At 37.5% G+C, this 27,773-nt stretch overlaps 3 protein-coding genes across 6 annotated transcripts in view; 2 read left to right on the top strand and 1 right to left on the bottom strand.

Moving 5' to 3' along the window:
• Nucleotides 1–2,867, top strand: part of rcan3 (regulator of calcineurin 3) — a 32,574-nt gene extending 29,707 nt beyond the window's left edge. The window contains exon 5 of one of the 2 annotated variants that reach the window (XM_079386221.1): nt 412–2,867. In XM_079386221.1, the coding sequence (XP_079242347.1) occupies nt 412–566 (155 nt within the window). In that variant the 3' untranslated portion in view covers nt 567–2,867. The remainder of the gene's footprint in view (nt 1–411) is intronic. The other variant, XM_079386222.1, reaches the window with a different exon arrangement.
• A 3,128-nt stretch (nt 2,868–5,995) lies between these two features.
• On the top strand, nt 5,996–15,514 carry LOC306850524 (uncharacterized protein). Its single transcript, XM_079386197.1, has 4 exons — nt 5,996–6,400; nt 12,026–12,132; nt 12,661–12,745; nt 13,622–15,514. Exons 2-4 carry the CDS (start codon nt 12,039–12,041, stop codon nt 13,896–13,898), a joined length of 456 nt encoding a protein of 151 aa, XP_079242323.1. The 5' UTR covers nt 5,996–6,400; nt 12,026–12,038; the 3' UTR covers nt 13,899–15,514.
• jade1 (jade family PHD finger 1) lies at nt 14,708–27,762 on the bottom strand. 3 transcript variants are annotated; one of them, XM_079386194.1, is made up of 11 exons: nt 27,628–27,762; nt 25,783–25,866; nt 25,161–25,231; nt 24,878–25,035; nt 24,603–24,787; nt 24,303–24,514; nt 24,048–24,215; nt 23,845–23,961; nt 18,544–19,077; nt 17,266–17,383; nt 14,708–17,167 (listed from the first exon to the last, which is right to left on the bottom strand). In XM_079386194.1, exons 2-11 carry the CDS (start codon nt 25,829–25,831, stop codon nt 16,254–16,256), a joined length of 2,526 nt encoding a protein of 841 aa, XP_079242320.1. In that variant the 5' UTR covers nt 25,832–25,866; nt 27,628–27,762; the 3' UTR covers nt 14,708–16,253. The 3 variants fall into 3 exon arrangements, with proteins under 3 accessions (XP_079242320.1, XP_079242322.1, XP_079242321.1); XM_079386196.1 differs by lacking the exon at nt 27,628–27,762 and adding an exon at nt 27,092–27,350 and having other exon boundaries at nt 14,715–17,167; XM_079386195.1 differs by lacking the exon at nt 27,628–27,762 and having other exon boundaries at nt 14,715–17,167; nt 25,783–26,114.
• Nucleotides 27,763–27,773: the final 11 nt, after the last annotated feature.

A 27,773-nucleotide genomic window follows, 5' to 3' on the forward strand; every position in this document is an offset into this window, starting at 1 on the left:
TATATAGCCTGAGAAGAGCACCATGTTGAACTAGATACAAAAATAATTTTGTATAACATTATTATTATTATTAATCACAGACCATTTTGTTAATTTATAGGCACCTGTGGTTTTGCAAAGACAGTGTTTTTATCATGGGAAAATTCTTGTTCTTGGGTAGTTCTCGTTCAACAGTTTTTGCGATTGTTGTCAGTATATCATAGGTCAACATTTGGTTCAATAGGCAATGCAAACATGACGGTTGTAGAATGTCAGGGAATGTATTTGCACTAGACTTTTCATGAAAGTTAAAAATGGCCTATACCCACAGAATGGCTTTTTTCAGTGACCAAGACATTCATAGCTAACTTCATGTTTTTTTAGTACGTCCATTTATTTCAAAAGGTGTTCATCTTTTATGTGTCTCTCTAGGTGAGAAGTACGAGCTGCACGCGGGTACAGAGTCCACTCCTAGCGTGGTGGTCCATGTGTGTGAGAGCGAGGAAGAGGAAGAGGAAGAAGCCCGGCCAAAAGCTAAGATTGTCCAGACCAGACGTCCCGACGGTCCCCCGAAAGTCTACAACTAAAACCTTTGGCACACTTCACATGTTTTTCTCTCTCTCTGTGTCTCTTTCTCTCATCCAGGGAAAGGCACACTTTATTTCAATAACAAAAAAAGCTAAACTAAGAACCGGATGGATATGGAGGGGTGCTCCGTGCACAGGTGACCTGTGATGTTCTGAACTGGACTCGTGGACTGAACACACTGTCTCACTGCTGCCTCACGGGACACCCAGGGGGCGATGAGCTTGCGACCCCCCTCTCACAATCATAGCACTCTCATTCCCTCATTTAGAGTCTTTGTACTGTAGCATTGAAGAGCAGTAATTGTATTTAACAGTTGTAGAAGTAGCTTACATGTAAACTTTGTTACTGTTTGTCACTTTGATTGATCATCAAAGAAAATAACGCTTTAAAAAAAAGGAAGCAGACCCATTCTGCTTTCTCCGGTTCTCTCCTGACAGCCGTGTCCGCGTTCATCTCCACATCAGTCAGGTTGGCACACCTGCAGAGGTGGCGCGGCTCGCTGGGATTGTGACCCATGTGTGTATATATGCCTGTTCATACCATGCTAGAGTGAGATGACAAGTTGTTTAATGCAAATGGTAAGAACGAAGGTGTCGATTGAAGTGTTTCTGTCATGTCGGTTATGATGAGAAGGTGTTTACTAAGTTAGATGTGTAATATTCTTACTGTGTATTTGATACCACACATTTTTGCATGCTGACTGGCGTATTTTATACTCTATGTTAAAGCAACTTTAGCATATCTGATCGCTGTCTTTCATAGTGATTGGCCTTGGAAAGCGAAGAAACAGTTGTCAGGTGTAAAGTTCGATATTTTGTATTTGTATAGCACATCATTCACTTGCAGGCCAGATAAACAATTAGGAAAAAGCACATGGTTTGGGTTTTAGTTTTACACCGTGATTCTGTACCACTTGGATTGTTTAGCACTGACAGTGTTTGGTTTTTCATATCTTCATAGATTTATTGAATATACTTTGACATGCTCAAGTTTCGAAATGAAAATCAATGTGCCGAGTGACTTAACCCAGAGATGAGTACTGATAATGATACTGTCATATCAATGTTAATTGTTAAGTTGTGCATTTTGCAATGACAGATCAAATCATATAAAGGGATAGTCCACCGAAAAATGAAAATTCTGTCATCATTTACTCCAAAGCTGTATTACTTTCTTTCTTCTATGGAACTATTCCAGTTCTTTTGTGTCTCATCATTTTTTTTTTCCAGTTTATAAACCTCCACTGTGTTCATTCATACCAAAAAGGTAAAAATAGATGAAAATGGATGGATGAAAATGTCATTTTAAGATTTTTTTTTAGTAATAATGTACAGTCAGTGAAGTAGAATGTCATGTTTGACCAATAAGATTGAGGATCGCAGAGAGGCTTGTAAAGATGGCGGTTAAATTAGCCTTATAAAAAGTCACATTTTAGTTCAAAAAGAAAAGGAAGAAAATTCAGTTAAGTATTGAGTGATATTCAGTCATATTTTGAAATGCAATGAAAAAGAAATAATGCAAACAAATAACTGTGAAATTCATGTGACTTTATAAATTGCCTTGCTCTCTTGCTTTCAAGTGTTTTGTTTAAAAGCCAATCCTTCAGTGACAAAGGACTCTTAATAAAGAAATACATTTCAGAATTTAACTTTTTTTTTTTTTTTTTTTTTTTACTTCTGCATGCTGTGACTTTTCCATAGATGCAGGCTTTCCCGTTTGAATGCAGCCCTTTTCTCCTGCCTGTTTCATCCTGTTGTGTTTCAGTCAATACAAGGGTGAGAAAAATGGTGAACAAAGCTCTTTGAGTTATTGATAACCAGCATGAGCAAATGTTTTGGACTCTTCTGAGTTGTGTGTGTGTTAACCTTTAAGACAAAAGGAAGAAGTGAAGTATGTGAACACAAGAAGCAAATTTGTACCGAGTTGTAAGATAATCCTATCATTGACAGCATAATGTATTGATATTTTTTACTGTCTTTAAGGCTGTTGTTGCAGTGCTTCGTATCAGTAAAATGATCTTGTTCTTTTTTTATATATAAGGATGTCTACAGATAGTCAGTTCTATCACTGTTGCTGTTCTGTTTGGATATAGATACTGTCTAGTACTTTAACTGTAGTTCATGACCCGTGAACATAAAGCAATAATTTACAGTTATATGTCTGTGTCCCGTATGGTATGTAATTTTTTTTTTGGCAGAGCTCTTCTCTGACTCTTAGCTTGTTTTTGTTTGTGTAAATATGATTATTTGTTTCTCATTGGCATATAAATATATAAATAAAGATATAAAGAACTGATTCTTAAAAAAAAGGTTGTAATGTGTTTTTTTCACCCAAGTAGTCAAGTACCTTCTAAGGTGACATACAAGTCCATTATGATTCAGTATTGTTTAAGGGTGTGAATAACGTTTATTGGCACCATATTTTATTAATCATAGATAAATAGGATGTCACCACCAGGAAAGATTTACAAAATTGTGTGTGTGTCCTTCTTTTCCTCATTCCATCTGTGTTTGAAGGAGTGATCATGCGTGGGCAAAAACTTCAATTCTGAATAAACATTCTCTGTGTGAATTTTTCATTAATGCAAAAACAATATCAAATTCAGATCGTGCCAGGGTTTATAAATATCTCAGTTGTGCTTATTGTCTGTTTTTGCCTTTTTTAAAACCAAAGGTAGGTTTAACTGTCAAACAATTAGCCTACTTTCCACCTTCCATTTTTTTCTTTATCTGATAATAAAAGGTGGTTTATCTCCACCTTACCAGGGGAGAACGGGACACACCTGTTTTTTGTTTTTACCTGTCAATGAGGAGATCCCAGCCCAGTCTCCTGGGATACAAATATTGATACAAAGATACTAATCATACAGGCTCTCACATGTCCTGATGGGAATTATTCTTTGAGGTAAATAATAAGGAGCTTGTGAATCACATCTAGTAGCATTTAACAAGATGTACAACTAGAACTAGATCTGCCTGAATTTGCAACGTTTTTTCCCCTTGCATAATACAAACCGATGTGTACTGAAAATCTGCTTATAACCACTTAAGAGTAGCAATACAAGGAATCTGATAATATACTGAAGATTGGATCACATTGGATCACTTATGTGGTATAATATTATCGACTTATTAATTTATAAATATCGCATTAAGTGGCCCCAAAAAGTATTTGGACACTTTTTAAGTAATTTAAGTCACACTTAAAATGTATAAATGTCATATAATCTAACAAAATATCAAACGAAACAATAAATAAGCACACACATAAGCAAAATATTTAATAAGAGGTTTGCTATGGGTGCGTATTAAAATTCTGGCAGATACTGATAAGCAAATATTTTTTCCCAGATTGTAGATGATAACCGATAAATTGCCAATGTTAATTATATAGGCCACTAGCCTATTTTATCTAATTAATACAAACTCAAAATATTATTAAATATTTTTTTTTTAAAGTGAGCATCAGATGTCAGCAAATAGGCCATGCTATCAATATCCAATATCGACTAGTGCTGATAAATTAAACATTAGTCTACTTAATTTTATTTCTACTTTTATTTTGTAAGTGACCGAACTCTTGGGGCCGCTGTATCGTAGGTTCTCTTTGAGAGAGAAAAACTTGGCATTATATAGTCTACAACTACAGCGACCCCAAGAGTTACAATACAAAAAAGGTAGCCACAGTGTGATATATGGACAAACGAAAGCAGCTTAAACTATGTAAACAGTGTAATCTTCAGGCCGGATGTGTTAGGCCCTGAGATGCGTGACCGATTGCCGTGCAGTGTGTACCTGCGCTCGCTATGTGTTTGCTGATGACCAATGGAAACAGCCTGACTTCAGCTCTTATCTTGTGTACGTGTAGAGCAGATAGTCTATGCAAGAGCGAGTTAAGTTAATTGACTGAATTATTAATTATTGTTTTAAGCATGCATGTCTATTGAAGACACCTCAGGGTGAAACGAACTGTTTCTTGATGAGACCGGAAGCTAGAACCATAGAATTTACGAATAGCCACGCCCATTTTTACGTCAAGAAAAGGGTGGATATGTCGCCAAAAATTTTTTGTTTAAGTCTTTTAGAAAATTGACCTGAGGCTAACTGCTAATGGTTTCAAATTACAGTTTGTATCGCGAGACTGCATCTTGAAAATTGGTTGCCTAAATATTTCACAAGTATGGAGAAGTTATAATGTCCTTTAAAAGCTGAAATTTCTGCAAAGATGCAGAATAGTCCCTCAGATTATTTGTATATTTCGTAAAATGAGGAACAGCCCATCCCATGGCTTTGTAAAATTCCAATTAATCAATCAAACCAGATGATGCAAGACTGGCAGTGGTGACCATTATGGATCAGTTTTGTTTGAACTAGATTGAGGCAGAGGACAATAGAGTCCTTTCTGTAAGTCTCCACTCTCCTCCAGTTGTTTGTGAAAGCTGAGCAGGACATTTAAATGTGTTCTTGTTATATAATGATGCCATCTGAAAAAAGAGTGCAAACTGCCAAACACAAGACCCACACAATTTCCCTCTGGGACAAGCTGTATCAGGGACCATGAACTCATAAAACAGGCAAAAAGGTGTAGAGAAAGTATGGAAGTATGGTAATATCTGTTATTTAATTTCGAACATATCTAAAACATAAAGTGGCTGTCTCACAAAAAGAAAGAAATAGAAAGAAAGAAAGAAAGAAAGAAAGAAAACACTTTTGCTCTTTACAGGTAACTTGATTCCTGCTGAGGCATATTGGAAAACCCATGAGTGAAACTCTATCATGAGATCCCTTAGAGGAAGGAATCCCTTAAAAAGAACAAATGTCCTCTTTCTTTTATTGACGCATTTCTGTGCATGTGTGTGTGTGTGTGTGTGTGTGTGTGTTGGGGTGGAGGGATGAAACATACCCTTTTCTGAAGGAAGTTGCTTTTGAAAAGAAACAGTTGTGAGTTGCAGAAAACACCAAGGTATGACTCATCTTAATTATGCTGTTCTATTAACATACATGTCAGTTATTTTTACATTTAAATGCTAAATAATTAATTACACAATACAATTTGCTCTAATAACTTTATTTCAAAACAAAAAGTGAATTGGTTAATAATGTCTCATAAGTAGATTAGAATAAGTTAACTGACTTAAATTCATCAACTAAGTGAATCACAACAACTCTGATGTTCTGGTATCTGCTCAAATCTATTTGCAATTGAGTGTGTGTTAAGGATGTATTTTAAAGGAATCTGATTAAATATTTAAATGTAGCTGATAAGACATCATCTGTAAACCACATCAGCTCTCTCACTGTGGCCCTTGATTTGTATGTGTACAGCGCGAGTGCTAATCATGTAATGATTTTCTACTATTCTACATTCTGTCACACAGAGAAAGTCAATGAGAAATGCAGTGCATGTGTATATGTGTGTTTAATTAAAGGTGCGTACTGACCGAGAACGGAGTGTGTGAACTGTGTTGTGAATGTGGCACGCCTTGGGGGCCAGGCCAGGCCAGACCTGAAAAACCAGCTACCGCTTTCAGTCCAGAGACCTCTGATATGGCATGTCGTGTCTACCTCTCTGCCAAGTGCTGAAACCAACCTCTCGCTTTCAACTTCTTCAGTTTATAATCACGCCTGAAGTGGACATTCTGTCATATCACCTGTTCAGACTAGTTTCAAACGGGTTTCCACAGTGTTTTTCTATCCCAGCTCTTCTAGCGACAGCGTGTGTGTGTGAGGGAAGGAGCGTGTGGACTATGCTCACTTCAGTCGACTGAAGGAGGGGGAGTGGAGGAATTGATACTGTGGAGAGAGAACTCCACGACAGGGAACTGATCGTACAGGTAAGCCAATATGCAACCAAACTTTACCCATTATCACTTTGCACCTTCAATTTTCTGTGATTTGTCACCTGTGATTTAGGACCCCTGAGGTTCCCTGGCCGCATGCCTCCAGGTGTGTGTAGGAAAGATATTTAGATGGACAGATTGTGTATATTTAAAGCGAGTTGAATAAGTAGCTATTATTCAACTCATGGTTTCTTTTGTAGAGCCAAACTGGTGCAAACCAGGAAGCTGTAAAGAAAATATTGTTTTACAATAAAATACTATTTCATATTTCATATTTTTATTTGCAGTTACTTTGAAATTATTTGTGAAATTTACTCACAATTTCTGAATGAAAATAGTTTCTAAATGTGTTTTTAAGTACATTCACCTGAAGTAAACAAACTCATCTCATTAGGCTGGATTGTGTTTTTTGGCAGAAACACTGTAAAAAGTGATCGTGAGGTGAAATTCATATCCAATCAGAACCTTAAAAATGACTTGTTGTTGTTATGTAATATATTCTAGTGGTTTTAGTCAAATTGAATCATATTTTTGACTTTTTCCAAGTTTCTAAATGAAGGTACTACATGTGAAACAACTGAGATTTTAGTCCTGATACTAATCATATGATGCTGATCATATGATGAAGATATTGAACTAATAAGTTCCTGGTAGGAACTATCGCAGAATTGTTTTCCCTTTATTGAGAGGACCCAAGAGGATGTTCTGTTTTGTACATCCGCTGAGAATCTGAATAACTTTAGCTTTCCTTTTCACTTGCTTTTGATGTGATTTTAGACTGACATTGCACACAAAGCTCTGGCAGGGCAGTGAATGTTTATTGTGTTCTGGCATTCAGGAACAATAAAGGAGGTTCCTGTAAACAGTCAGGTTGATTTCTTTTAGATTTAGTTGAAATTTTAGATGGTGTATTTTGAAGTTGTTGTTTTTATATTTAGCGAGTGTGTAAGAAGTGGGAGACACGTTTAAGAATCTGGCTTCAGACGGACACATACCTGTAACAGAACGTGATGAATGGGCCATTGTTTGAGTCAGGGGAACTGAAGACTGATCTGGTGTGTATAGAAAGGCTGTAGTCAGGGCTGTGACGTGCACTGGAGGCCAGACATACGTGAGCGCACCTGTGATCTAATCATTTTTTTTACTGGTTAAATATTTGCCCGTGATCTTAACCCAAATCGATCACATTTATATTCTATTGTGTGTGTAATTGATTGTTTCGCCAAATCGACCGACAGTGACACACATACATTTATGAATTTGACCTACAGTTTATCTCATTTAGTTAAAAATAGAATGGTGGATTTACATTTCATTAGGGACGGGTGGTTAAGTTTTAGTCAGAAGCAATCATGACAGCTTATTTAAAATGATTGAATGAATAAATATAATAATTATAAGCCAATTAGAAATGGATGAAGTAGAAACGTAATAGAAGTTTTGCAACAAGTTATGACCACACCTTGATTAAAAAGCACTTCAAGGGAAGATAGAGAGATTGAGAAATGGTGAAAGATCACTCAATAGTTTTTTATTTCTAAACCAGTTCAGTACGTCAGTGATGCACCATGGCTGAGGGTGCATCGAGTACAAAACCCAAATCAAATTTCTTCTGGCTTGAACCATGCCTCTAATTCATCCCCAGAAAAACACTGGAAAGACTGTGCTGTGTTTTGAATGTGCTGAATTTATGACAGATAAATGATTAAGAAAGGGAAGTTGATGGGGGTGAGATTTATTGCTGACAGATATATGGGAGAATTATATACTCCTCTCAGGCTTTCTTTAACAGTTTGACTTAAACACATAATCACTCTGCCAAGTAACTAATATACTTAAACATGAAATCTAATTGAATGAAATCTTAAAATTGGAGCCATATAAACCATGTAGAATTAGCAGAACAGCTCAAAAGCCATAAAACAATACAACCGTTTTGAAATTACAATACACAATTGTGTCTCTAAACTAATTAGTAGTTCGGTAAACAAAATGAATCATGTATTCAGTGTGGTTAAATTCCCCAAAACAGCCATTTGGCCTAATTAACGTCTTGTTTTGTACAAGGCAAATAGCTTTTTCAAAATCATTAGATCTAAAGGCACAGCACAAAAGGAAGAAAACATTATGAAATGTTATTGAGTAAAACCATAATATTAAGTAATTCCTTCTTTATGGATGAAGTAGAAACGTAATAGAAGTTTTGCAACAAGTTATGACCACACCTTGATTAAAAAGCACTTCAAGGGAAGATAGAGAGATTGAGAAATGGTGAAAGATCACTCAATAGTTTTTTATTTCTAAACCAGAGTATGAAAAGGTATTCAGATCTATACATGCAGAGGCCTAAATACTTTTTTATTATTATTAATATGCTATTAATATGATAATATGGTGTGCAATGAGATGTTTATATTAATAAGAGCCAAACACTATTTTGATGGATATAAGTTTATTTTAGCATTTATTTATTTATTTAAAATGTATACACCAATGCTTAACATAAGCTTTTTCACACTCTGGCTTTTATTCCATTTTGTTTTTTTTAAGCTTGTTTAATTTTTATTTTAATAAAAAAATTATATATTTTGTTTTATTATTTATTTCCAGCTAAGAATTAAACAGTTGAGTTGAATTTAGTTGAAATGTGGCTCTGGCAGGATTCAAGGTTTGTCTTGTTCTGTCCCAGCTGCTCTGTTCATCTGTGAGTTTAAAGTGGCTGTAAATTAAATCAAGTGGCACAGGCTGACACTTGAATCCTCAGAGTGTATTATGGTCTGTTTTATGGTGTGAAACTGAGCTCCTGTGATTGTCCTGTGATTCACCTTGTAGCTCAGGCAACAGAATTTACAACTATTTGCTGTTCTTCGGTGGTATAGGCGCTGTATTTTTCTTTCCATCAGGGCTGATTGCTTCTGTCAGAAATACTCATAAGAGCCAGCCTCGGACATTATGTCCTGTCTGGAACAGAAGAGGCTGTTTTACGATATCGTGCAGAAAATAACAAAGATGAGCCTGGCAACTGTATAAATAAATGCAGATTATTAAGGTCTAAATTTTGTCTCAAACGTAAAGTTTTCTATTCTTGTTTCAGATCTAGATTATTCTGTTTACTTCCGCTTCCTTGAGGTGATAAATAATAGATGGACATCTGTTGATAATAACATGTCACATAGTAAATATGGAGCACCTGCTCATGAATCGTTAGGCACAAAAATGTTTTAAGAATTTCCAATATACAAATTATATTAACACTCTTTAACATAATTCATCTAAATGTAAAAGTAGAAGAAATGCAAACAATTAAATATCAAATATCACCTGATATCGATAATGGTCTTAATCAGACCAGCCAAATGAGCTCAAACTTTTTGGTTGTAATTCACTCCAAAATTCATCACAGTTTCATAAAATTAGACAACTGGTAAACATATTTTTTCACAGATTTGCTCTTTTAGACTGAGAAGACCTTGTTCTTCTGGTCTTCCTCTGCTGTGAAGCCCACGCTGTCAGAATGGGTAATAGCTGTTATGAAACTGAAGGTTTTGCATGTTTTGTAGTTGCCGGTCTATTTGAATATAATCAGCAGGTGAAGAATAGACTTCACCTGTGCTTAAACGTCTGTCAGCACATAGGAGTGAGCAAGTCTGCAGGATTTACACTATATGAATGCATTTGGTTGAGTGATTTGGGGGGAAATGGATGGATTCATGTGTGTGCTGGGTTGTTAAGCTTTTTATAGCCAATGCAATTTTGTTTTGAAGCAGCTCTGATTGTATCGTCAAGGATACTCCACAGTCAATTAAATCTAAGCCAACAGCAGCTGTATAATTTTGAGGCTGCGGTGTGCCGCTGCAGTTCAGTACGTCAGTGATGCACCATGGCTGAGGGTTCACCGAGTACAAAACCCTGAAGTAAATCAAATTTCTTCTGGCTTGAACCATGCCTCTTATTCATCCCCAGAAAAACACTGGAAAGACTGTGCTGTGTTTTGAATGTGCTGAATTTATGACAGATAAATGATTAAGAAAGGGAAGTTGATGGGGGTGAGATTTATTGCTGACAGATATATGGGAGAATTATATACTCCTCTCAGGCTTTCTTTAACAGTTTGACTTAAACACATAATCACTCTGCCAAGTAACTAATATACTTAAACATGAAATCTAATTGAATGAAATCTTAAAATTGGAGCCAGATAAACCATGTAGAATTAGCAGAACAGCTCAAAAGCCATAAAACAATACAACCGTTTTGAAATTACAATACACAATTGTGTCTCTAAACTAATTAGTAGTTCGGTAAACAAAATGAATCATGTATTCAGTGTGGTTAAATTCCCCAAAACAGCCATTTGGCCTAATTAACATCTTGTTTTGTACAAGGCAAATAGCTTTTTCAAAATCATTAGATCTAAAGGCACAGCACAAAAGGAAGAAAACATTATGAAATGTTATTGAGTAAAACCATAATATTAAGTAATTCCTTCTTTAGGAATTTTAAATTAAAGGGATAGTTCATGTCGTTCCAAACCTGTAAGACCTTTGTTCATCTTCGGAACACAAATTAAGATTTTTTGATGAAATCCGAGAGCTCTCTGATGTCATTTTATGAAGCTACGAGAATATCTTTTGTGCACAAAGAAAACAAAAATAATGACTTTACTCGACAAGTCTTCTCCGTGTCACCCTGGAGCAGTTTTGGAGAGTATCATGATGTATGCATGTGGTGCTGCTGACATGCATGAGCTGCGCTTTGTTTACGTGCAGAGGAAAGCACGCGCGTGCGTTATTATACTCCAAAATGAAGCCAGGGTGATGCAGAGGAGAAGAATTGTTGAATGAAGTCGTTATTTTTGTTTTCCTTGTGCACAAAAAGTATTCTTGTACACTCTAAAAAATGCTGGGTTAAAAACAACCCAACTTGGGTTATTTGGCAACCCAGCGCTGGGTGAATCTTGGACAGAGCACATGTTGTGTTATTAGCTGAAAGTTACTGAAAGATGCCGTGACTGACTTCATAACCTGCCCATAAACAAACAGTACTGAGATTAGAGAACATATTTTAACATTAAATTAAACTCTGTATTATAATTAATAAAGTCCATTTATGTTATACAAAGCAAAAGGCGTTTCCATCATGCGAAACGACCGCTGCTGACGCAGCTGGCTGACATGTCACCCTTATGTTGGGTTGCGTAAAATAATAAAATTGGCGGTGCTGAGAATCGCTCCATCCTGACAGGCTTAACCCAGCGTCTGGGTAGGAAAAAACAACAACTTTAAAACCCAGCAACATGGTTACAGAAAAACTACCCAGCATCTGGGTAAAAACTATTTAAAATAACCCAATAAAATGACCCAACAAGCTGAACCCAGCATTTGGGTTAAAAAACAAAACAAAACAAAAACAGCATTTTTTAGAATTACGGTCAGAGAGCTCTCGGATTTCATCAAAAAATCTTAATATATGTTCCAAGGATGAATGAAGGTCTTAAGGGTTTGGAACAACATGAGGGTGAGTAATGACAGAATTTTCATTTTTAGGTGAACTATTCCTTTAAAATCTGTAAACCAAAGTGGTATTGTATGTTTAAAGTATTTTCCTTGTTTTTTTCAGGACAAATTTAAAGATGCAAAGAGCCGCTACAGCATCCGTGACCCAGTCCACAACCACACAGAACACCCCAGTCGTCACCAAGTCTAGAGAACAAATCCTCACGCAGAGTACGTTTCAGATCTGCACTTTATGTAGATAAAGTCTGACACCCTATTTCCTGAGGACCACACGTCAAAAGCAAATAGAACCCATTCTAATCAGTGATTCTGTCTACACTGGATGCCCACCAGATTTTTGACTGATTTTTTGTGTCAAGCTGACACTGTGAGAGAGTGAGAAAACTAGAAACATGAGCATTACTTCGCTTTATTTCCTGGAACTTGTTCTACAGCATATTTTAAATAATTCACATTCAATTTTGTATGGCTACTATCTACTATGGCTACTACAATACTATGGCTGTATTTCTACTATCGCTTTCTACATTTTATAATCAAATTAACTTCTTTAAATGAGTCTCTTTTTTATGTTTTACTATGTTAGATTTCTTCAAATATTAATATATATATATTTTTTTTTTTGCAGTTTTGGCTTTATTCATGTTAATGTTTTCACTGAATGATTAATAAGGAATGCGTGGTTTTCCAAACCCCTAATATGTCTAATAAAATATTCCCTATTTGTCCTGTTCTCAGGCTCAGGAGCCATGATAGCTGTAATCGTCATTGGTATAATCATCATTCTCACATTTTTGCTGATAGTCCTGAAGACATACAACAGGTATGGCAACATTTTGATGTGAACCATAATGAATGAGTTACATACCATGAGGTGAATACCTTGTCTATCTCCTCACAATAGCAGAACAATTTTAGACAGACCTCGTAATGAGGCCTAAAAATAGATAAAGACCTATTCATTTCAACCAGGCTCACACGACATTCTCCAAATCTATTAGAGGACAAGAACACTTAAAATGTTCTCAGGGCTGAAAGGAACATGTTTTGAAAGCCTTTCATAGCTATTTCATTACGAGAACTGAGTTGATTTATGTTGTTTATCATTTAAAGGATGCACCAGTATTAAAAACAATATTAATAGGCAGATCGTTTTATGTCCAGTAAATAAACAAATGGCCAATAATAAAATTCTACACTGTAAAAAATGATTTTTCAAAGTTGTAAATACAGATTATTTGGGCATTTTTTGCAAGGATATATTTGAGTCATTCTACCTAAAAATTCCATGCTTAATTCAACGCTACTTGGCATTTCTTTGTGAAATTTACTAGTAATTTGAGAGTGAAAATAGTTTACATAATTTTTTCAGTATGTACCATTTTTGTCTAAATAAACCAAAAACAAAACACTAAAACAATATTGTTTTAAAAGCTATGATTTCAATTGGATGTCAAAACAAAGTACACTAAAACTCAATATGATTTTTTTCAGATTTGCTAATTACTTTTAACAGTGTTTTGCAATGCAATTTTTTTTCCATAGAGGAGATGAGCATGAACAATTGAATATCCAGTAGCTACATGCTAAATTCTGTTAATCAATTTTACCAAAAAATCAATATGCTTCTTTATCTTAATCTTCTTCTTTTTAAAACGTTTTATTTATCAATCCATTTTTACAAATACTTATTTGACAGGAGGACTCATGCGAAACGGATGCTGGCTGGAGGCTCCAGCAAACCACGAAAGAAGGTGTCCTCAACTACCACAAACACAAACCTGGCCATGAGCAACGTGGGTGCGGGCTCAGTCAATGGAAGCTTTGTGCAGTCTAACGCGTCCTCAGAGAACGGGCACAGCATTCCTCGGGTCGACCTGGCAAATGTGGATCGGAGCAATGGGGAGCATTTCAGCACCAACAGCGGCTCAACTATTGTGACGCTACATGACTTGCCATCAGTAGATTACACATAGCAGACATCGTCTGGACTCACAAGTGCAAAGATACTAACATACCAACATGAACAAAGAGCCAGTGGAAGAGGCCCGGTCGTATCTGAGCGCCCGCCATTAACCGCACATTCACTGTTTATGGAACTTTGATAAATGTCCACTTTAAAAAAACCCTGTATATGATATTGAAGAACCTGAGGAACACTTCAGACAAGTGTCCTATCACTTGACATGATTATAGTTTTATTTTTAGCACTGGATGTGGTTAAAACGTATTTTACTGCCTTGAAAATGGGAGCCAGAATTCAGTTAAGGATGCCCGTCAGTTTAACTTGTGTATTACCATGACATTTGCACTCTAATAGTGAGGTCTATCAGAAAAGATTATTCAAGCAATACACTCTGTATATATTTTACATTCATGCATTTGATAGATGCTGATTTATTAAAAGTATAGATTTTGTTTATACAGTCCCTGGGACTCAAACCTATGACCCTGACATTGCTATATAGCGCTTTTAGAAGTCAAAAGTGGTTAGCTGGGAACGGACTCTGAGATGTTACATTGTGAGCTGGTGTTTATTACATCTTTAGATGCCCAGGCATTTCCTGCATGAAACAACCACAAAGCCCAGTTCTCTAATAAATGCTCTTTTTAAAGGAGCCGGTTGAAAAGATTTCATTCTCACTGAACTTGCTTGTGAGTTTGTGGTTTGAATCAGATCCAGTCATCGAATCTTTCAGAAATATTAGTTTGCTGCTGATTAAATCATTGAATAAAGAATCATTTATCAGTCGGATTTAAAATAAACCAGGAACCACTGTTTTTTAGAACATATACAGTTTTATTCTAATAAATATTATTCTAAAAGATTTTCAAATATATATATAAAACATAGGTCAAGATGAGATGAATCGTAAAGTTGACACTTTACAGTTAACTGTTTTGACCCGATGACTCCATTGCAATCACATTGAATGGCACATATACAATTAGAATCACTACAATGACCATCAAATGGGAACTAAACTACTTTTGTAATTTGTCAACTAAAAAAGGTAATTAGATGTCCAAACATGGTTTAATTTTAGGAGCCAATGTCTATCATTTGTCAATGGTTAGTCTGAAGCTGTGTTTAAAGTAATGCAGAAAATATCTACTTTCCTCTCAAGCAATCCAGACATCTCCAGAAGTAACCTCAAGAAAATTTATTCACAATCTGCAACAAAACTAAAGTATTGCATAAGAATAAAAGAAAGAAGAAAAATACAGCAGCGCTTGATTATATAAACATGTAGAAATTTTTTTCTGTAGACAGTTATACCAAGCTCTCCGGATAATGTTCTAGTGCAACATCTCAACAAAAACACTCAGGCACAAGATAAACTTTTTCTCGAGGAGATCAACTCACATTTTGCATGAGAAAAGACATTTAGAGCTATAAAGAAAAGATGCAAGAACACATCCTTGAAGTACTACAAGGCAACCATGTCAAGAAGATCAGTCCTTTCAATGCAACAGTGTCTTTATTAGACCTATGATAGTGTCTTGTGTTATTGTTTAACATCAAGTGCAAAAGTGAACTCAAAGTAATGGAAACTGGAAGTAAATGATTATTAAAAGCCTTCCTGAACAGAGCTGCGGATGGAGTACATTGTCGTGTCATTGTTTCATTGTAATGAGTGTGTAATTATCCGTCTTGGATCTACAGAGTCCATCTATTGCTGAAGAATATGGTTAAGTGAAAGAAATATTTTTTATTATTTGTATTTTTCTGGAAAGGAATAACTTCGAGACCAAAGAGAGTACATATAAGGCATTGACCTGTTACACACTCAGTTTGTTTGAAAGAAAAACAAGACATAACACTATAAATTAAGTACAAATATAAGCAGATTTTACCTGAGAAGGAAAAGGTGCCACAACATAAGTATGGCACACGTCACATACACACAACATGATGGCCTTTGAAGTTAGCAGAATACTGAGAAATCAATTTAAAAGTCTTCTCTAAGTTTTGGACACTGCTGTGGTCAGATATTTGTGTAGTTAAGTGCTAAGTTAAGTGCAGTAATTCTGTGGAACTTAAGACAGTTGGGCCGTACTGGCTTGGTTTCACGCTGGTAAGTGCTCATAACATCTAAAAATTGTGCCAGTTAGTTTCACCTGATCTGAAGTTTCATTCATTAAGAAGATATTTTTCTTCTTCATCAGCCAATTTTTCGGTCTTTGAAACCTCTCTGCGTATGTTTTTAACGTACACTCCAAAAAATAGTTTCAGCAACAGCAGAAAATTACAGAATAGAAAAATAAATATGTTCGCCTTTCACTGAAGAGCAAATGAAAATGAGAAATAGAATATTTTTGGACACAATTCATGATGCAAGAACTCCATGCTGGATCACGTCCGAACCGTAACGTCTAGTCATCGGGCTTCGAAGTCTTTGGGCGTGACACCTCTTGCCCTGTTCTGATTGGCCAAGATCTGACTCTTCCACGTGGCTTCGGTTCTCACTTCCTGTCCGCAGCCGGGTCCTAATTTGTGGGGAGGAGGTGGGACTTGTATTAAAAGTTAAGGAAGAATTTTGGTCCGCCTCGTCATTTCCGTCCTGTCCATCTTTCCCCGTTGACATTCTTTCACCACGTTTAGGGATTCTGAAACTGCCCCAGTTTTTCAGATGCCGCCCATTTGGCACTATTTTTCCCTGATGTCGGCTTGCGTTTGTCTTCCTCTGTGATCTGTTATACGTGGTCGAGGCAGGGACTAAAGAACTAGCAGTGGTTCTGCTGTGAGACAGCAGTAATCTGTCATCCATGTTGTCATGTTCCGTCTCGTTCTTCACCGTGTCCTCCATAGACTTCGACTGTCTCAGTTTGTCTTTTATAGACACCTGTTCCCACAGCTTGCTCCTCCTCCTCCTGTCCTCCAGAGGGCGCTCGCTTTCCTCATCTCTTCTGTGAGACTCTCCTCCCCTCAGCCTGCCCTCCGAGCGTTTCGCTGAAGCTGATGCCGCAGTCTTACAAGCTCCAGATCCGGAATCGACGATCCCAGAACTGGGCACACTGTCCATGACCAGGCTTTCCAGTCTGGGCATCTTTGCAGGCTTGTCTGCTTCGATATGCTTTGAGACTCTGTAAGGGTTGCTCCCTTTCTCGTGATTTTGAACAGTGGTGCCCAGGGCGCTGTTCTGGCCGCAGTGACCCTTCAGAGGCTGGGGGGATGTAGGTACAGGAGGTGCTGTCCGAAAGTAAAACATAGCCTCCTCTAAACGTCTAGTAGAAGATATACCTGACCAGGAGAGAACGCAGCAGTTAAAAAAAAAAAGATAAAAACAGACTAGACGGATCAAATATTCATCAAGTGAGTGCAGTAAGCATCATACTAACCAGCGATGCGTCCCTGCTCCAGCAGCCTGATGTGGTGATGAAAGATCTGCTCCTGCATTCGGCACAAGGTTCGTTTAATTCTCTCCCGACGGCTGACCATGTACGTCAAATTACGCACCTGAACACACATATATGTAGGTGAGACACACTAAATAAAAACAAACAAACAAACAAAAAACTAAAAAAAGAAAAACAATAATGAAAAATTCTGTCATCATTTACTCAACCTCATTCATTCATCTTGAGAACACAAATGAACATACTCCTAATATTTTCTCATCCTTCTTGACAAGTGAAAACCAATGGGGCTTGTTTTTGCATTACAAGCAAGCACAACCAAGCTTTCAAAATCTGTTCATCATTTAAATCAACAGACCCTTGGTTTTAAACCACTTGAATTATATGGATTACTTTTACAATGTATTTTTCAACTTTTAATGAGTGTTTTGGTTGCATGGAATTTAAATGAAGAATTATATGAGAGACTATTAATCTTCATTTGTGTACTGAAGATGAAAAGGTTTCAAACCATATGAGGATTAATAAATAATTCTCATTTTTGGGCAAACTAACCCTTTAAGTGTAGAGTCAGTTTCAACACATGGAAGACATGCTCTTATCAGCAGTGGCAATACAGCACATAATAATCTAGAGGCTTAACTACTCTGTAAAAAATTGTTTATTATTTGTATAAAACTTTCTGTTTGAAGTGGGAATAGTGTTCAGGTTACAATCTAACCAATTACCAATCTAAAATTCAGATAGTTGTATCACATTTCCATCTGGTATCTTGTTACCATAAAATAATTGAAATTCCTCCACTACTGATGTCTTCACTCATAGCCTGTAATTTGAAAAAAAGGTGTATTTTTGTGTATTTTCTATTTGGGGTTGGCCTAGCAACATATTTTATGGTCTAATGGTAAAGATACAGGTGTTGTAATGACTGTGGCGTGACAAAGCAACACAGGAATGATGACAAATGTTAGTGATGACACCTTGAAAAAACAGATCATACCTGTAATATTGAATAAAAAAGGACATAGAATCCAATATCTGAATACTGGGCCATGGTTATTTTCATACTTAACCACAAAAACCCACACTGAACTGTGTGTAAATCACTAAATGTTTATTTGAAATCATGAAGAAAAGGCAGAGTTGGGATCCTGCTGTCTAACAGTCCTGAGCTGTGATTGGCTGGTGCTGTCTTCCCTTACATTGATTCAAGCGGTAATGTGAGGTAATGTGGCTACAGAAGGGTTTTGGAAAACTTACCCTCTCTAGATCCTGTCGTAAATGCGTGAAGAGTCGGAGTCGCCGCAAAAGCACTTCCTGTTCCCGCCGGGCAAGGCTGTCCTCTTCCTCTTTCTTCGGCATGATGAGCGGCTGGTTAAAATTCACCTTTCTTTTCAATTTCCAGTATTGGAACAGGAAGTCCACAGTTTCCAGGGGCAACTGCAGGTGCTCTGCGATTTCATCAGCAGCGACGAAGCGATAGAACTCGTCCTCCAGCTGCTGGACTCGAAGTTTGCGCTCGCTGAGTCTGGTCTCTTCAGGGTTTTGTGTGAGTCTGGGCTGTGAAGAGGATGAGATGTCCACTCCCCTATTTCTCCCTCTCTCTTCGCTGGTCTGGACCTTCACTGGCCTGTCATCATCTCCCTCTTCCTCATTCCAGTCCATGCCCGAGTGCTTGGGACAAAAAGACTTAAACTTGACTTCATCCGCCTCTGTGAGGATTGTGTTCATCTTCAACCCACACTGCAGACCGCAAGTCACGTGGAACGCCACACGGCAACTTTTGGCAGAACACTAGGGAGATGTAGAAAGAGAGGATCTCAGGATTAAAGCACAGAACATAGGGAAAATGTGAAGAGAAGTTTTTTTCTTATTATTAATAAATTAACAAAATTCTACATTTAAACCAAGAAGCATGCATGCAAAAAAAAAAGTTCAGTCACCGAAGCCACTGAAGAATGACCAATGTTAGTATTGTTACCTAAAAACTACTTTTGTTCAAGCTGCAGTTCATAAGTTTTGCCTCTTTGTCACCATTTCTATTTGAAAACGTGGAATTGCAGGCTCTTGCGGAATTATCTTCCTTGCTGGGATGTGCTCTGGCACGCGGATGAATCTAATGTTTTGAGGTGAATGTGTTGCTGTCAGTCACCGCACCGGTGTGGATGTTTACCATACTTCACAATCCTGTATGGTAAATTCTAGCCTACGTCTTGGAATATATGACCCAAATAAAAATTTTCACCGTATATTGCCATCTGAACAAGTAAGTTACAAGTCTGTCACATTTATTCTGACCAACTGAGGAAAAAATCATGACCATAAATTGGGCTCCCAATGGTGATTAAATCTAACAATCAATTCAATATCACATCAAACCATGCAAAGTATTGTTATACTTTATTTTCAAATGATTAATGTTATCAACATCAGCACTGCGTGACTGTGTATTAGCGTGTACATTTCAATTTCTGTACAGTCTAATATCTAATTGTCATACCATTCGAATTTCATATTAAGAAATTCTATTAACCCAAAAAGCTAATTATTCTTCCTTCGAACTGGTTGTCTTTAAAACACAAATCTTGTGTAATCCCAGGCTATCTGTAATCAGAAGCACATTTAAACTGGAATATAATTTCATTTCATTCACATGCGTTTTATAAACACATAAACGCATATAAACACATCCCTTTCTGGTTTACAATCCGCCATCAAAATGATAAATTTAATTATTCTAGCTGCTGTGAGAAAAGGCTATAAATTAGGGATGCACGATATGAAAAACGATAAACGATAATTAAGTCCTTCTCATGGCCGATGTCGATACCAATAAATTCATATTTTTATATTATAATTTTCATATAATCTGCAGTTTGTGCACTCAGGAGAATACAAAATCTAAGATTCACTGATTAAACTGATATTTTAGTAGCTCTTTTATAGCAAACATCAGTCCTGATTCTTCAAATGTTTTTTATTTTTTGTGTAAGGCACCAAAATACTTTGTAACAGAAATGGTTTAACAGAATTATGACAGAACTATGGTTTATCTGCAATTAACAACTCATTAACAACAAATTTATATTCAAATATTTCATGCATAAATAAATGCATTTATTCAATGTTTTTAGTGCACGAGGATGAGAAAGTTATATAGTCTTTAAGCAGTGTTGGGAGTAAGGTCTTATAAAAGTAATGCATTACAGTAACGTATTACGTTTTGCTGTAACGCAGTAGTGTAAGGCATTACTAATAAATTTTCAGTAATATTTTACTCGGTACATGTTCAGTAACGCTTGCATTACAACACACTTTTAGCCCCCAATTATTATTATTATTATTTTAAATTTAATTTAAAGTCGGGCTCCTACTTTTTAATGTCCCTAAGGCCGGGCTTCGGGCCAATATTCACATCATAGTTCAGTCGCGGGCCGGGCCTCGGGCCTGTTTTAGGCTTCTCCTTATCTTTATATTTTAGACATCCATCAATTATTGATGAAAAAAAATTGCCCCGCTGGTGGAAACAACATGAGTCCATGCTGCCGTGACTGTCAAGAGCAGCTCGACAGTGTTTAGTGTCCCGCAGCAGCAGCGAGCCGTCAGCACAGCTGAAGAGTTCTGCTTCAAATACATGCAATAAAGCAAAAGCCCCAGCAAAAGTAATTACCATGAATGTGTCCGCGGGAAATAGTAAGGATTCGCCATCTCCTTGTTAGACGTGCCTTTAGAGAGAAGTGCATCTTCACGGATAACGATTGTATTAAATAGTTTTTGTTTTTATTTCGTTAAGTAGCAATTTAAAGCTTTCTTTAGATATATTTATCATGTCTGTGAGGCACGTATTTCGGTTCATTTTTGTGAACGAACGACAGTCGCGCATCACAGATCAGATTTCATTTATCACCTGAGGAGAGTGAGTTGGGCTGACTGACAAGAGTGAGGGGAAAAAGACAAGACGATGGCAGAAGAGTTTCAAAACTAAATGTAAAAGCACCCGTTTTAAAAATATTTTTAGATTTTGAAAAGCCTGTTGACCTGCCATTTATCTAAGGTGATATTGGAAGGTCTATTTATTTATTTATTTATTTTTTAAACATTCGTTTCTCATTTAGCCTACTTGGTTCCACAGTATTTGCTGATTTTTATTTTATTTAAACAGTGATATTTTTCCCATTATTTTACATCAAGGTGTATGCAGTCCATGCCTCAAAACTTTCCATCTCACTAATAAACGTTCTACGTTTTATAATTATTTGTTCCTCAGTCTTTACTGATTTTCAGTTTTGTATAGGCCTACCATGCATATTTAAAATTTGTAAGTTATCTGTTATTTTATATTAGGCATATATCATGGTGCATTTTTATTCGTTTTGTTAATAAAAGTTAGCTATATGTTCTATGTTGTTGTTGTTTGATGCCGAATTGCCGTTAATTTAAAAGTGAATATAAAATACGCACGGTGCTTTTACAAGCTATTTAAAACCGAAGGAAAGCAAGGAAAAGAGAGAAGACTCAAACGACGTCCAACATTTTCTCTCATATCGGTCGATAAGTTATCGGCCCGATAAATATCGTGCATCCCTACTATAAATGATCCGCCACCTGCAGGATTCTCATGTGCGATAGCCTACTAGCCAGGACAACTTCTTTATGTTTACAGACTTGACGTAATGACGCAGTGCCATGCTTGAATTTCCCACGAAAACCTACCCGTACCACTCAAATTAGGAAACATTATTATAAGCTAACCGTTGTGAATCGGGCTAAAGAAAGGCAATAGTTTTGAACACCGGATATGTACTTGCGCAAATATTGATTTCAAATAATTTTTTACCAAAAGAAAAAAAACAATTACAGACCGCAGCTTCAACTGATACAAATCTACAATAAAATATAAATATTATACTGTATATTTGGCAGTTAACTGAAATAAGTACTACAATTCCTAAAACTAAAAATGCAATAAGAGTAAATCAAACTCAATAGAACTTAAAAACTAATAAAAATGACTAGCAAAAACAAAAATATTATTTAAAAAATAAATATTTAAAAAAACTGAATAAATAACACTGCTTTTTACAGTCAGCAATTATTAATTTATTCCACAAGTGAAAGTGTCAAATAGCTGAGGGGGATTACTGAAATAAACAGAAGTCATGTGATCTCAACTCACTGGCCCCCCATGTAGAGCCCTGCACGAGCCTAAAATATAGGCCCTAGACCGAGACGCTCAGGCCCTAGCCCGGCCCGTGTCCGACAGCTTATCAGAATTACCGGCCCGAGTCCGAGCCCGTCTTTTTTTCCCCCTTCTCCCAAAACAGCTTGTACTGTTTCAGCTATTAAAATACTTCAGTTTTGTATGAAATGGCAAAGTGATTGTATTATGTTTCGTTATTTTATTAAGTTAATTTAGAAAAACGTTTGGAGCATTTTTTATTTGTTAAATGTAAGTTTTTGGTTTTTTAAAGTAACGACCAAGCGGCCAGCAGCAGACAGTGAGTTGATATATTTAGCCTTCTCAAATTAAAACAGCTCCATAATGTTAATTTAAAGGCTTAACCTCGGTTAATGTGCACTGATGCATATCCAGTCGTTTGTGCGGAGAGGGCAAGCTGAAGCGCGCTTTACAGGACATGGACGCGCCAGAGCATCACTTGCATTGGAAACATTTCAAATACGCTTTGTCATACGCATATGTCATTTTTGCTCATAAAGGTAAGAGTAATAGGCTTCATTGTTCGGAACTGTAAAGGGCCTACTTTTATTTGTGTGCACTCAAAATATCAACAAAGCATTCAATAAAGACATTAAATAAAGGGGAAAAAAGCAGTTTCGGTTTTGAGCAGGAGCGCTTCTGAGAAACTCTAAAGGCACATCCATGAGGAGACGGCGAGGATCATCATCAAATGCATGGATGATCCAAAATGCAGCTTTTCCCGAAGCATTGGGGAACTTTTATTGGTAACCACGCTCCAAATTCTCCCTGATGCTCTGCATGGTCAACTGTCACCTGTATGCTAATGCATGTGAATATGCGTTGCGTATTGTGTAGGCGATGTGTAATATTTATAATATAATCAGTATTTCATACAGTCGCCATGTGTGCTCTGCGCGTAATATGGGCACAATTAAAGGAGAGACGCTAAATGAGCCCGAGTCTGACCCGAGCCCGATCTGTAAATAAAAAAAATGGCCCGAGCCCGGCCCGAATGGACTCAGTGTGTCGGCCCCGTCTGGCTTGCAGACCTCTACCCCCATGAGGTGACTCACTCCATGGAAAATGAAACTGCTTTTATCAGAATACTGATATAACCTCAACCTATGTGAATATAAATCATTTCAAACGTTTGTCAGAAATACTATTCTTTTTGTATGTGTAACTTTTTCATTAAGAGAAAAAGGGCTTTAACTTTGAATTACTGATGTTTTTTTATATTCTCCAGAGATTAAATTGAGAGAAAATATTCAGGTTTAAAATGCACTTTAGACCCTTTGAAAGATTTTGAATATCTGTATGAATAGCATAATAAAACAATGATAAACATCAGTGATGTGTACCTGAATACAAGCTCCTGTTTTCTCTTTACACAGGCAGCATATTAGAGCCCATCTGTTGCTGGGTATATGAGACACATTAGTGATAGGCTCCATCTTCTCAGGGTTACCAATGCTTACCTAGAGATAAAGAGCACACAACAAAGCTTACAGACTACTCTTAACAAAATCACTTTGTAAGTCTTAATTTGTGCATGCATCCTTACTTCTGGTATCCAGAGGGCGCAGCTGACATGGACCCACTTGGTGCCACTTCGAGTGGGTTTCATAGCCCCGCCTTTTTTAGGACACAGATGGCATTTGGGAAAGATGCCCAGTGCACAGGTACGACAAAGCCAGCTGCCCTCAGGAACCTTCAGTATACCGTAACATGCCTGTGGGGAGGTACATTGTTATATAATTCATATGCGCTCACACATGCATTCAGACACTCACAAACACACACACACACACACACACACCTGATGCACACAGATGTTGCACTTGTCACAGAACACCATTTCGTTGCCATCCTCGCCGTCAGGGGACTGACAGACATCACACACCACATCCTCATCGTACTCGATACCAAGCCCCTCCTCCGTTTCCATGGCGTGGCTCATGTTGTCATAGCAACGGCGCTCAAACTCCTCCATTACCCGCTCCATTGTCAGCTCATCCAGAAGTTGCATGCCTACAAGCAAATCAGTTAGCATCACGTGACATTTGTTTCAACAGTGTGAAAGAGTGCATAATGGGTAAAATGAAAACTCCAGACTCACCCATCTTGCTGAACTCCTCGTTAGCAATCTGCAGCCAAGCCACATCCTCCTCATTCAGGTCATAACGACACATGCCATCAGCCAGCGTCTGAATACCCACGTACCCCAGCATCGATGACTCAGATGAGCGAATCAGCTTCTTTGGCCTGATGAACAGAGGAGTGGGGCATTTCTCAGCTACAGTGCTGCAGGAAAAAAGAAAACAGGAATAAATCAAGTGCAACCATTAAATAAGAATAGTCTGACAGAAAAAAAAAAAAAAAAAGGCCTCATACCGCACTGTACACTGCGGTATGGAGTCAGGACTAACAGGGACTTGAACCCCTTTCTCCCACTCCTGCCTCCAGGGATCGGCCAGCTCATAATAATCCTCTGGATTCAGCTGGTATGAATCATGCAGCTTCATAGCAGTGATCAGGTCTGTCCTGAACACCTGGAGGAGATAGAAAAGAGGGGATGCGACAATCAGAATATGCATGAAAATATTTGTGAAAAATATCTACAGCATTCTCATCTCTGTATGTGAGGCAGTAATGAGTGTGAGGCAGTTCTGTGTACCTCTGAGGGTCTTTTTCCATTCTGTTTCCTGTGCTTGGAGTTGGAGTGCTGAGACCAAGACGTGGAGTTACCTCAAAGAGACAGAAAAACATGCATGTAATGTCTTGTGCTGAAGATTCTGAGAAAGAGGGATAATTCATGTTTTTAGCAGCAACAGTAGTCATATTAGTTTGAAAAATGGCAGTATTAGGTTTGCATAAGGAGAGGGCTTGTTTTGCTGCTATTACTAAAGGGCTGAATATTAAAAGCAGCATAATGGGAATTGTGAGTGCCTTTTCTTCTCTATTGTATTGAGTGAAACGGCATCTAGAATGAAAAAAAAGTTATACTGTGTAAAGTTTTTAAATTACTGTGATTTCATGTGAGTGACAGATTATTGCCCTGCCTGCACACAGCATCAGAAAAATTATGTTGTTTTAAGGAGGAGAGGATGTTTTTGATTAAATATTACAAGGGCACATGAATAAAAAAAATAAAAATAAACATTGCAATATTCTAAAAATAGTGATACTGCAAAATTAAAAATTGTCCATTTTCATTTCATGCTGACTTTAGCAATATGCAACTTCAGTATTCCCAGAAGGTTAATATGGGTGACTCAAATCAAGTTGGTACTACTTACTTCCATTATCCGAGTCCTCACTGGTGCTCGGGACACGGCTTCGCTTCATCGTCAGCTGCCGTGGCCTTCAAGTGATGCAGAAATCTGCAGAGGTTTATCAAACATTAGCAGAAGATTCCTGAAAACAGATCCTGCAGAGAGCGCTTTCCCGCAGCCAGCCGCAACTTGACAGATTCTCAGCCTTTACAAGCCTACTTAAACTTAAAGGCTATGTTAAGATACTTTATATAATTCTATTTGAGCTTAACATGCAGAATCAATTTATAAGTAACTCGTACTCCGATTCCTCCAAAAAGTGGTGCTAGCCAACCGCTCGTTTGGTTGAGCGCCGCAACGTAACATCGGTGCAACCAATCCCGTGGGTTTGAGGGCGGGACTCTCTGTTGAACCGACCAATGGCAGAGGAAATCTTAGTGAAACGTACAAACGTCAGCTTTCAGTAGGTTATTTTGCTCCAGACACTAATTATATGTCATGTGTACATACCATTAATATTACATACAATTAAAATATCCAATCCATCGTGCTGCAAAATAGCAAACTGACAAATTTCTGAGCAAAGCAAACTCTCTCTCTCTCTTTCTCATATATATATCCCCAGATTTGAAGCCCTGATCCCATCATACTGAGAAAATGCCCTTCTTACTTGAAGATGATAACACAGCTGCAATAGCTGCTAAATATGTATTAACCATTCACAATGTTAGATGTTTCACATGATTAACTTGAAACTGACTTACTTTATCTTTTCATTTATTTAGATGGATTTTATTTATTATTATTTATGTTGTTGTTGTTATATATATGTTAATGCTTTGGCAACATTGTGTTACACAGTCATGCTAAATTTAATTGAATTTGAATTTATATATGTATTAGAAACACAGCTTCAAAATCTCACAACTATCCACTAATTTCAACTGCATTACAATAAAAAAAAAACATTAATTCTGCCCAAATACTTCCATCGCTCGATGTAAACAGCAGCTCACGCAGTGCAAATGTGACGCGACTGACAGACCACGCCCCTTGACGTCACATAGCTGTCCATTTCAATGCCAGTTCGAAATTGAAAACATAACTAATATTACTATTATTTTCCCCACTGAATCCAAATTACTTTCACATTGTTTTGATAAAAAACCTCCGCTGCACTCTCGTATATGTAAACACCAACTTGAAGTACCAAGAACATACAAGTATGTTGCTACATTCGTCGATCGGAAAACTAATGTTATCGCACATATACATACATTTTGCAGATTTAACTTCTAACGCAAACCCCAAAGAAAAGTTTAATATTTTCCACCGTTATTTTCCCAACATCATGGCAGAGAGGAATCCGGACCAACCCAGACCGTGGCACGGGGAACATTTTCTAACACCCCTCTGAACCATAACCGAAATTCACAAATATACACTAAAACTGCAACACATGGGCATGCGTTTGATGCCAGTTGCTGGTTCAACACTAAAACTTTTAGGTAAAATAAGATAAGCCGCCCAGTCAGGCCAGGACGCGCGCGCCTAACTTGCGATATGACGCTTGGACACACATGCGCGCGCACGGCCAGCAGCTACGCGACTGAAAGTAACTACCAAATATCACAGCAAACCACACCGGGAGCTTATAGAAATTACTGCAGAGGCCAACAGCATATAAACATTTATTTAGGGCAGCGTCTACTGCTGCTCAATTTAATCGTTTGGCGCCATTTTAAAGACGTGATACATTTGTACCGGACCATCTGCACGAAGAGCTCGAGGAAATCCTGGAAACACTTGTGTGTCCCTTCCTGTTAAACATGTATGCTACAGCACAGCAAGAAAATGTAGTGTACCTACATTAAAGCGTCTTGCTGATCCTGCGTTGGTGTTTCTATGTAGCGCTTGCTCTGAGTTTGAGTCCTCTCCTCTCCTCCACTCCACCACTCCACCACACACAACACACACACGCGCAGGTTACGTATGCGCTGCTGTACTCCGTGTTC

Source organism: Barbus barbus (assembly GCF_936440315.1).
Source record: "Barbus barbus genome assembly, chromosome: 30".
Classification (NCBI taxonomy): Eukaryota; Metazoa; Chordata; class Actinopteri; order Cypriniformes; family Cyprinidae; genus Barbus; species Barbus barbus.

What these genes read in the sequence shown, in the direction of transcription:
- jade1 (XM_079386194.1), bottom strand. Translation starts at nt 25,831, where the DNA reads ATGAAGCGAAGCCGTGTCCCGAGCACCAGTGAGGACTCGGATAATGGA. An exon ending in TGAGGACTCGGATAATGGAA is followed by an intron (nt 25,232 to 25,782) that starts GTAAGTAGTACC and finishes TGTCTCTTTGAG; the next exon opens with GTAACTCCACGTCTTGGTCT. An exon ending in ATACCGCAGTGTACAGTGCG is followed by an intron (nt 24,788 to 24,877) that starts GTATGAGGCCTT and finishes TTTTTCCTGCAG; the next exon opens with CACTGTAGCTGAGAAATGCC.
- LOC306850524 (XM_079386197.1), top strand. Translation starts at nt 12,039, where the DNA reads ATGCAAAGAGCCGCTACAGCATCCGTGACCCAGTCCACAACCACACAG. An exon ending in AGAACAAATCCTCACGCAGA is followed by an intron (nt 12,133 to 12,660) that starts GTACGTTTCAGA and finishes TCCTGTTCTCAG; the next exon opens with GCTCAGGAGCCATGATAGCT. An exon ending in GTCCTGAAGACATACAACAG is followed by an intron (nt 12,746 to 13,621) that starts GTATGGCAACAT and finishes CTTATTTGACAG; the next exon opens with GAGGACTCATGCGAAACGGA.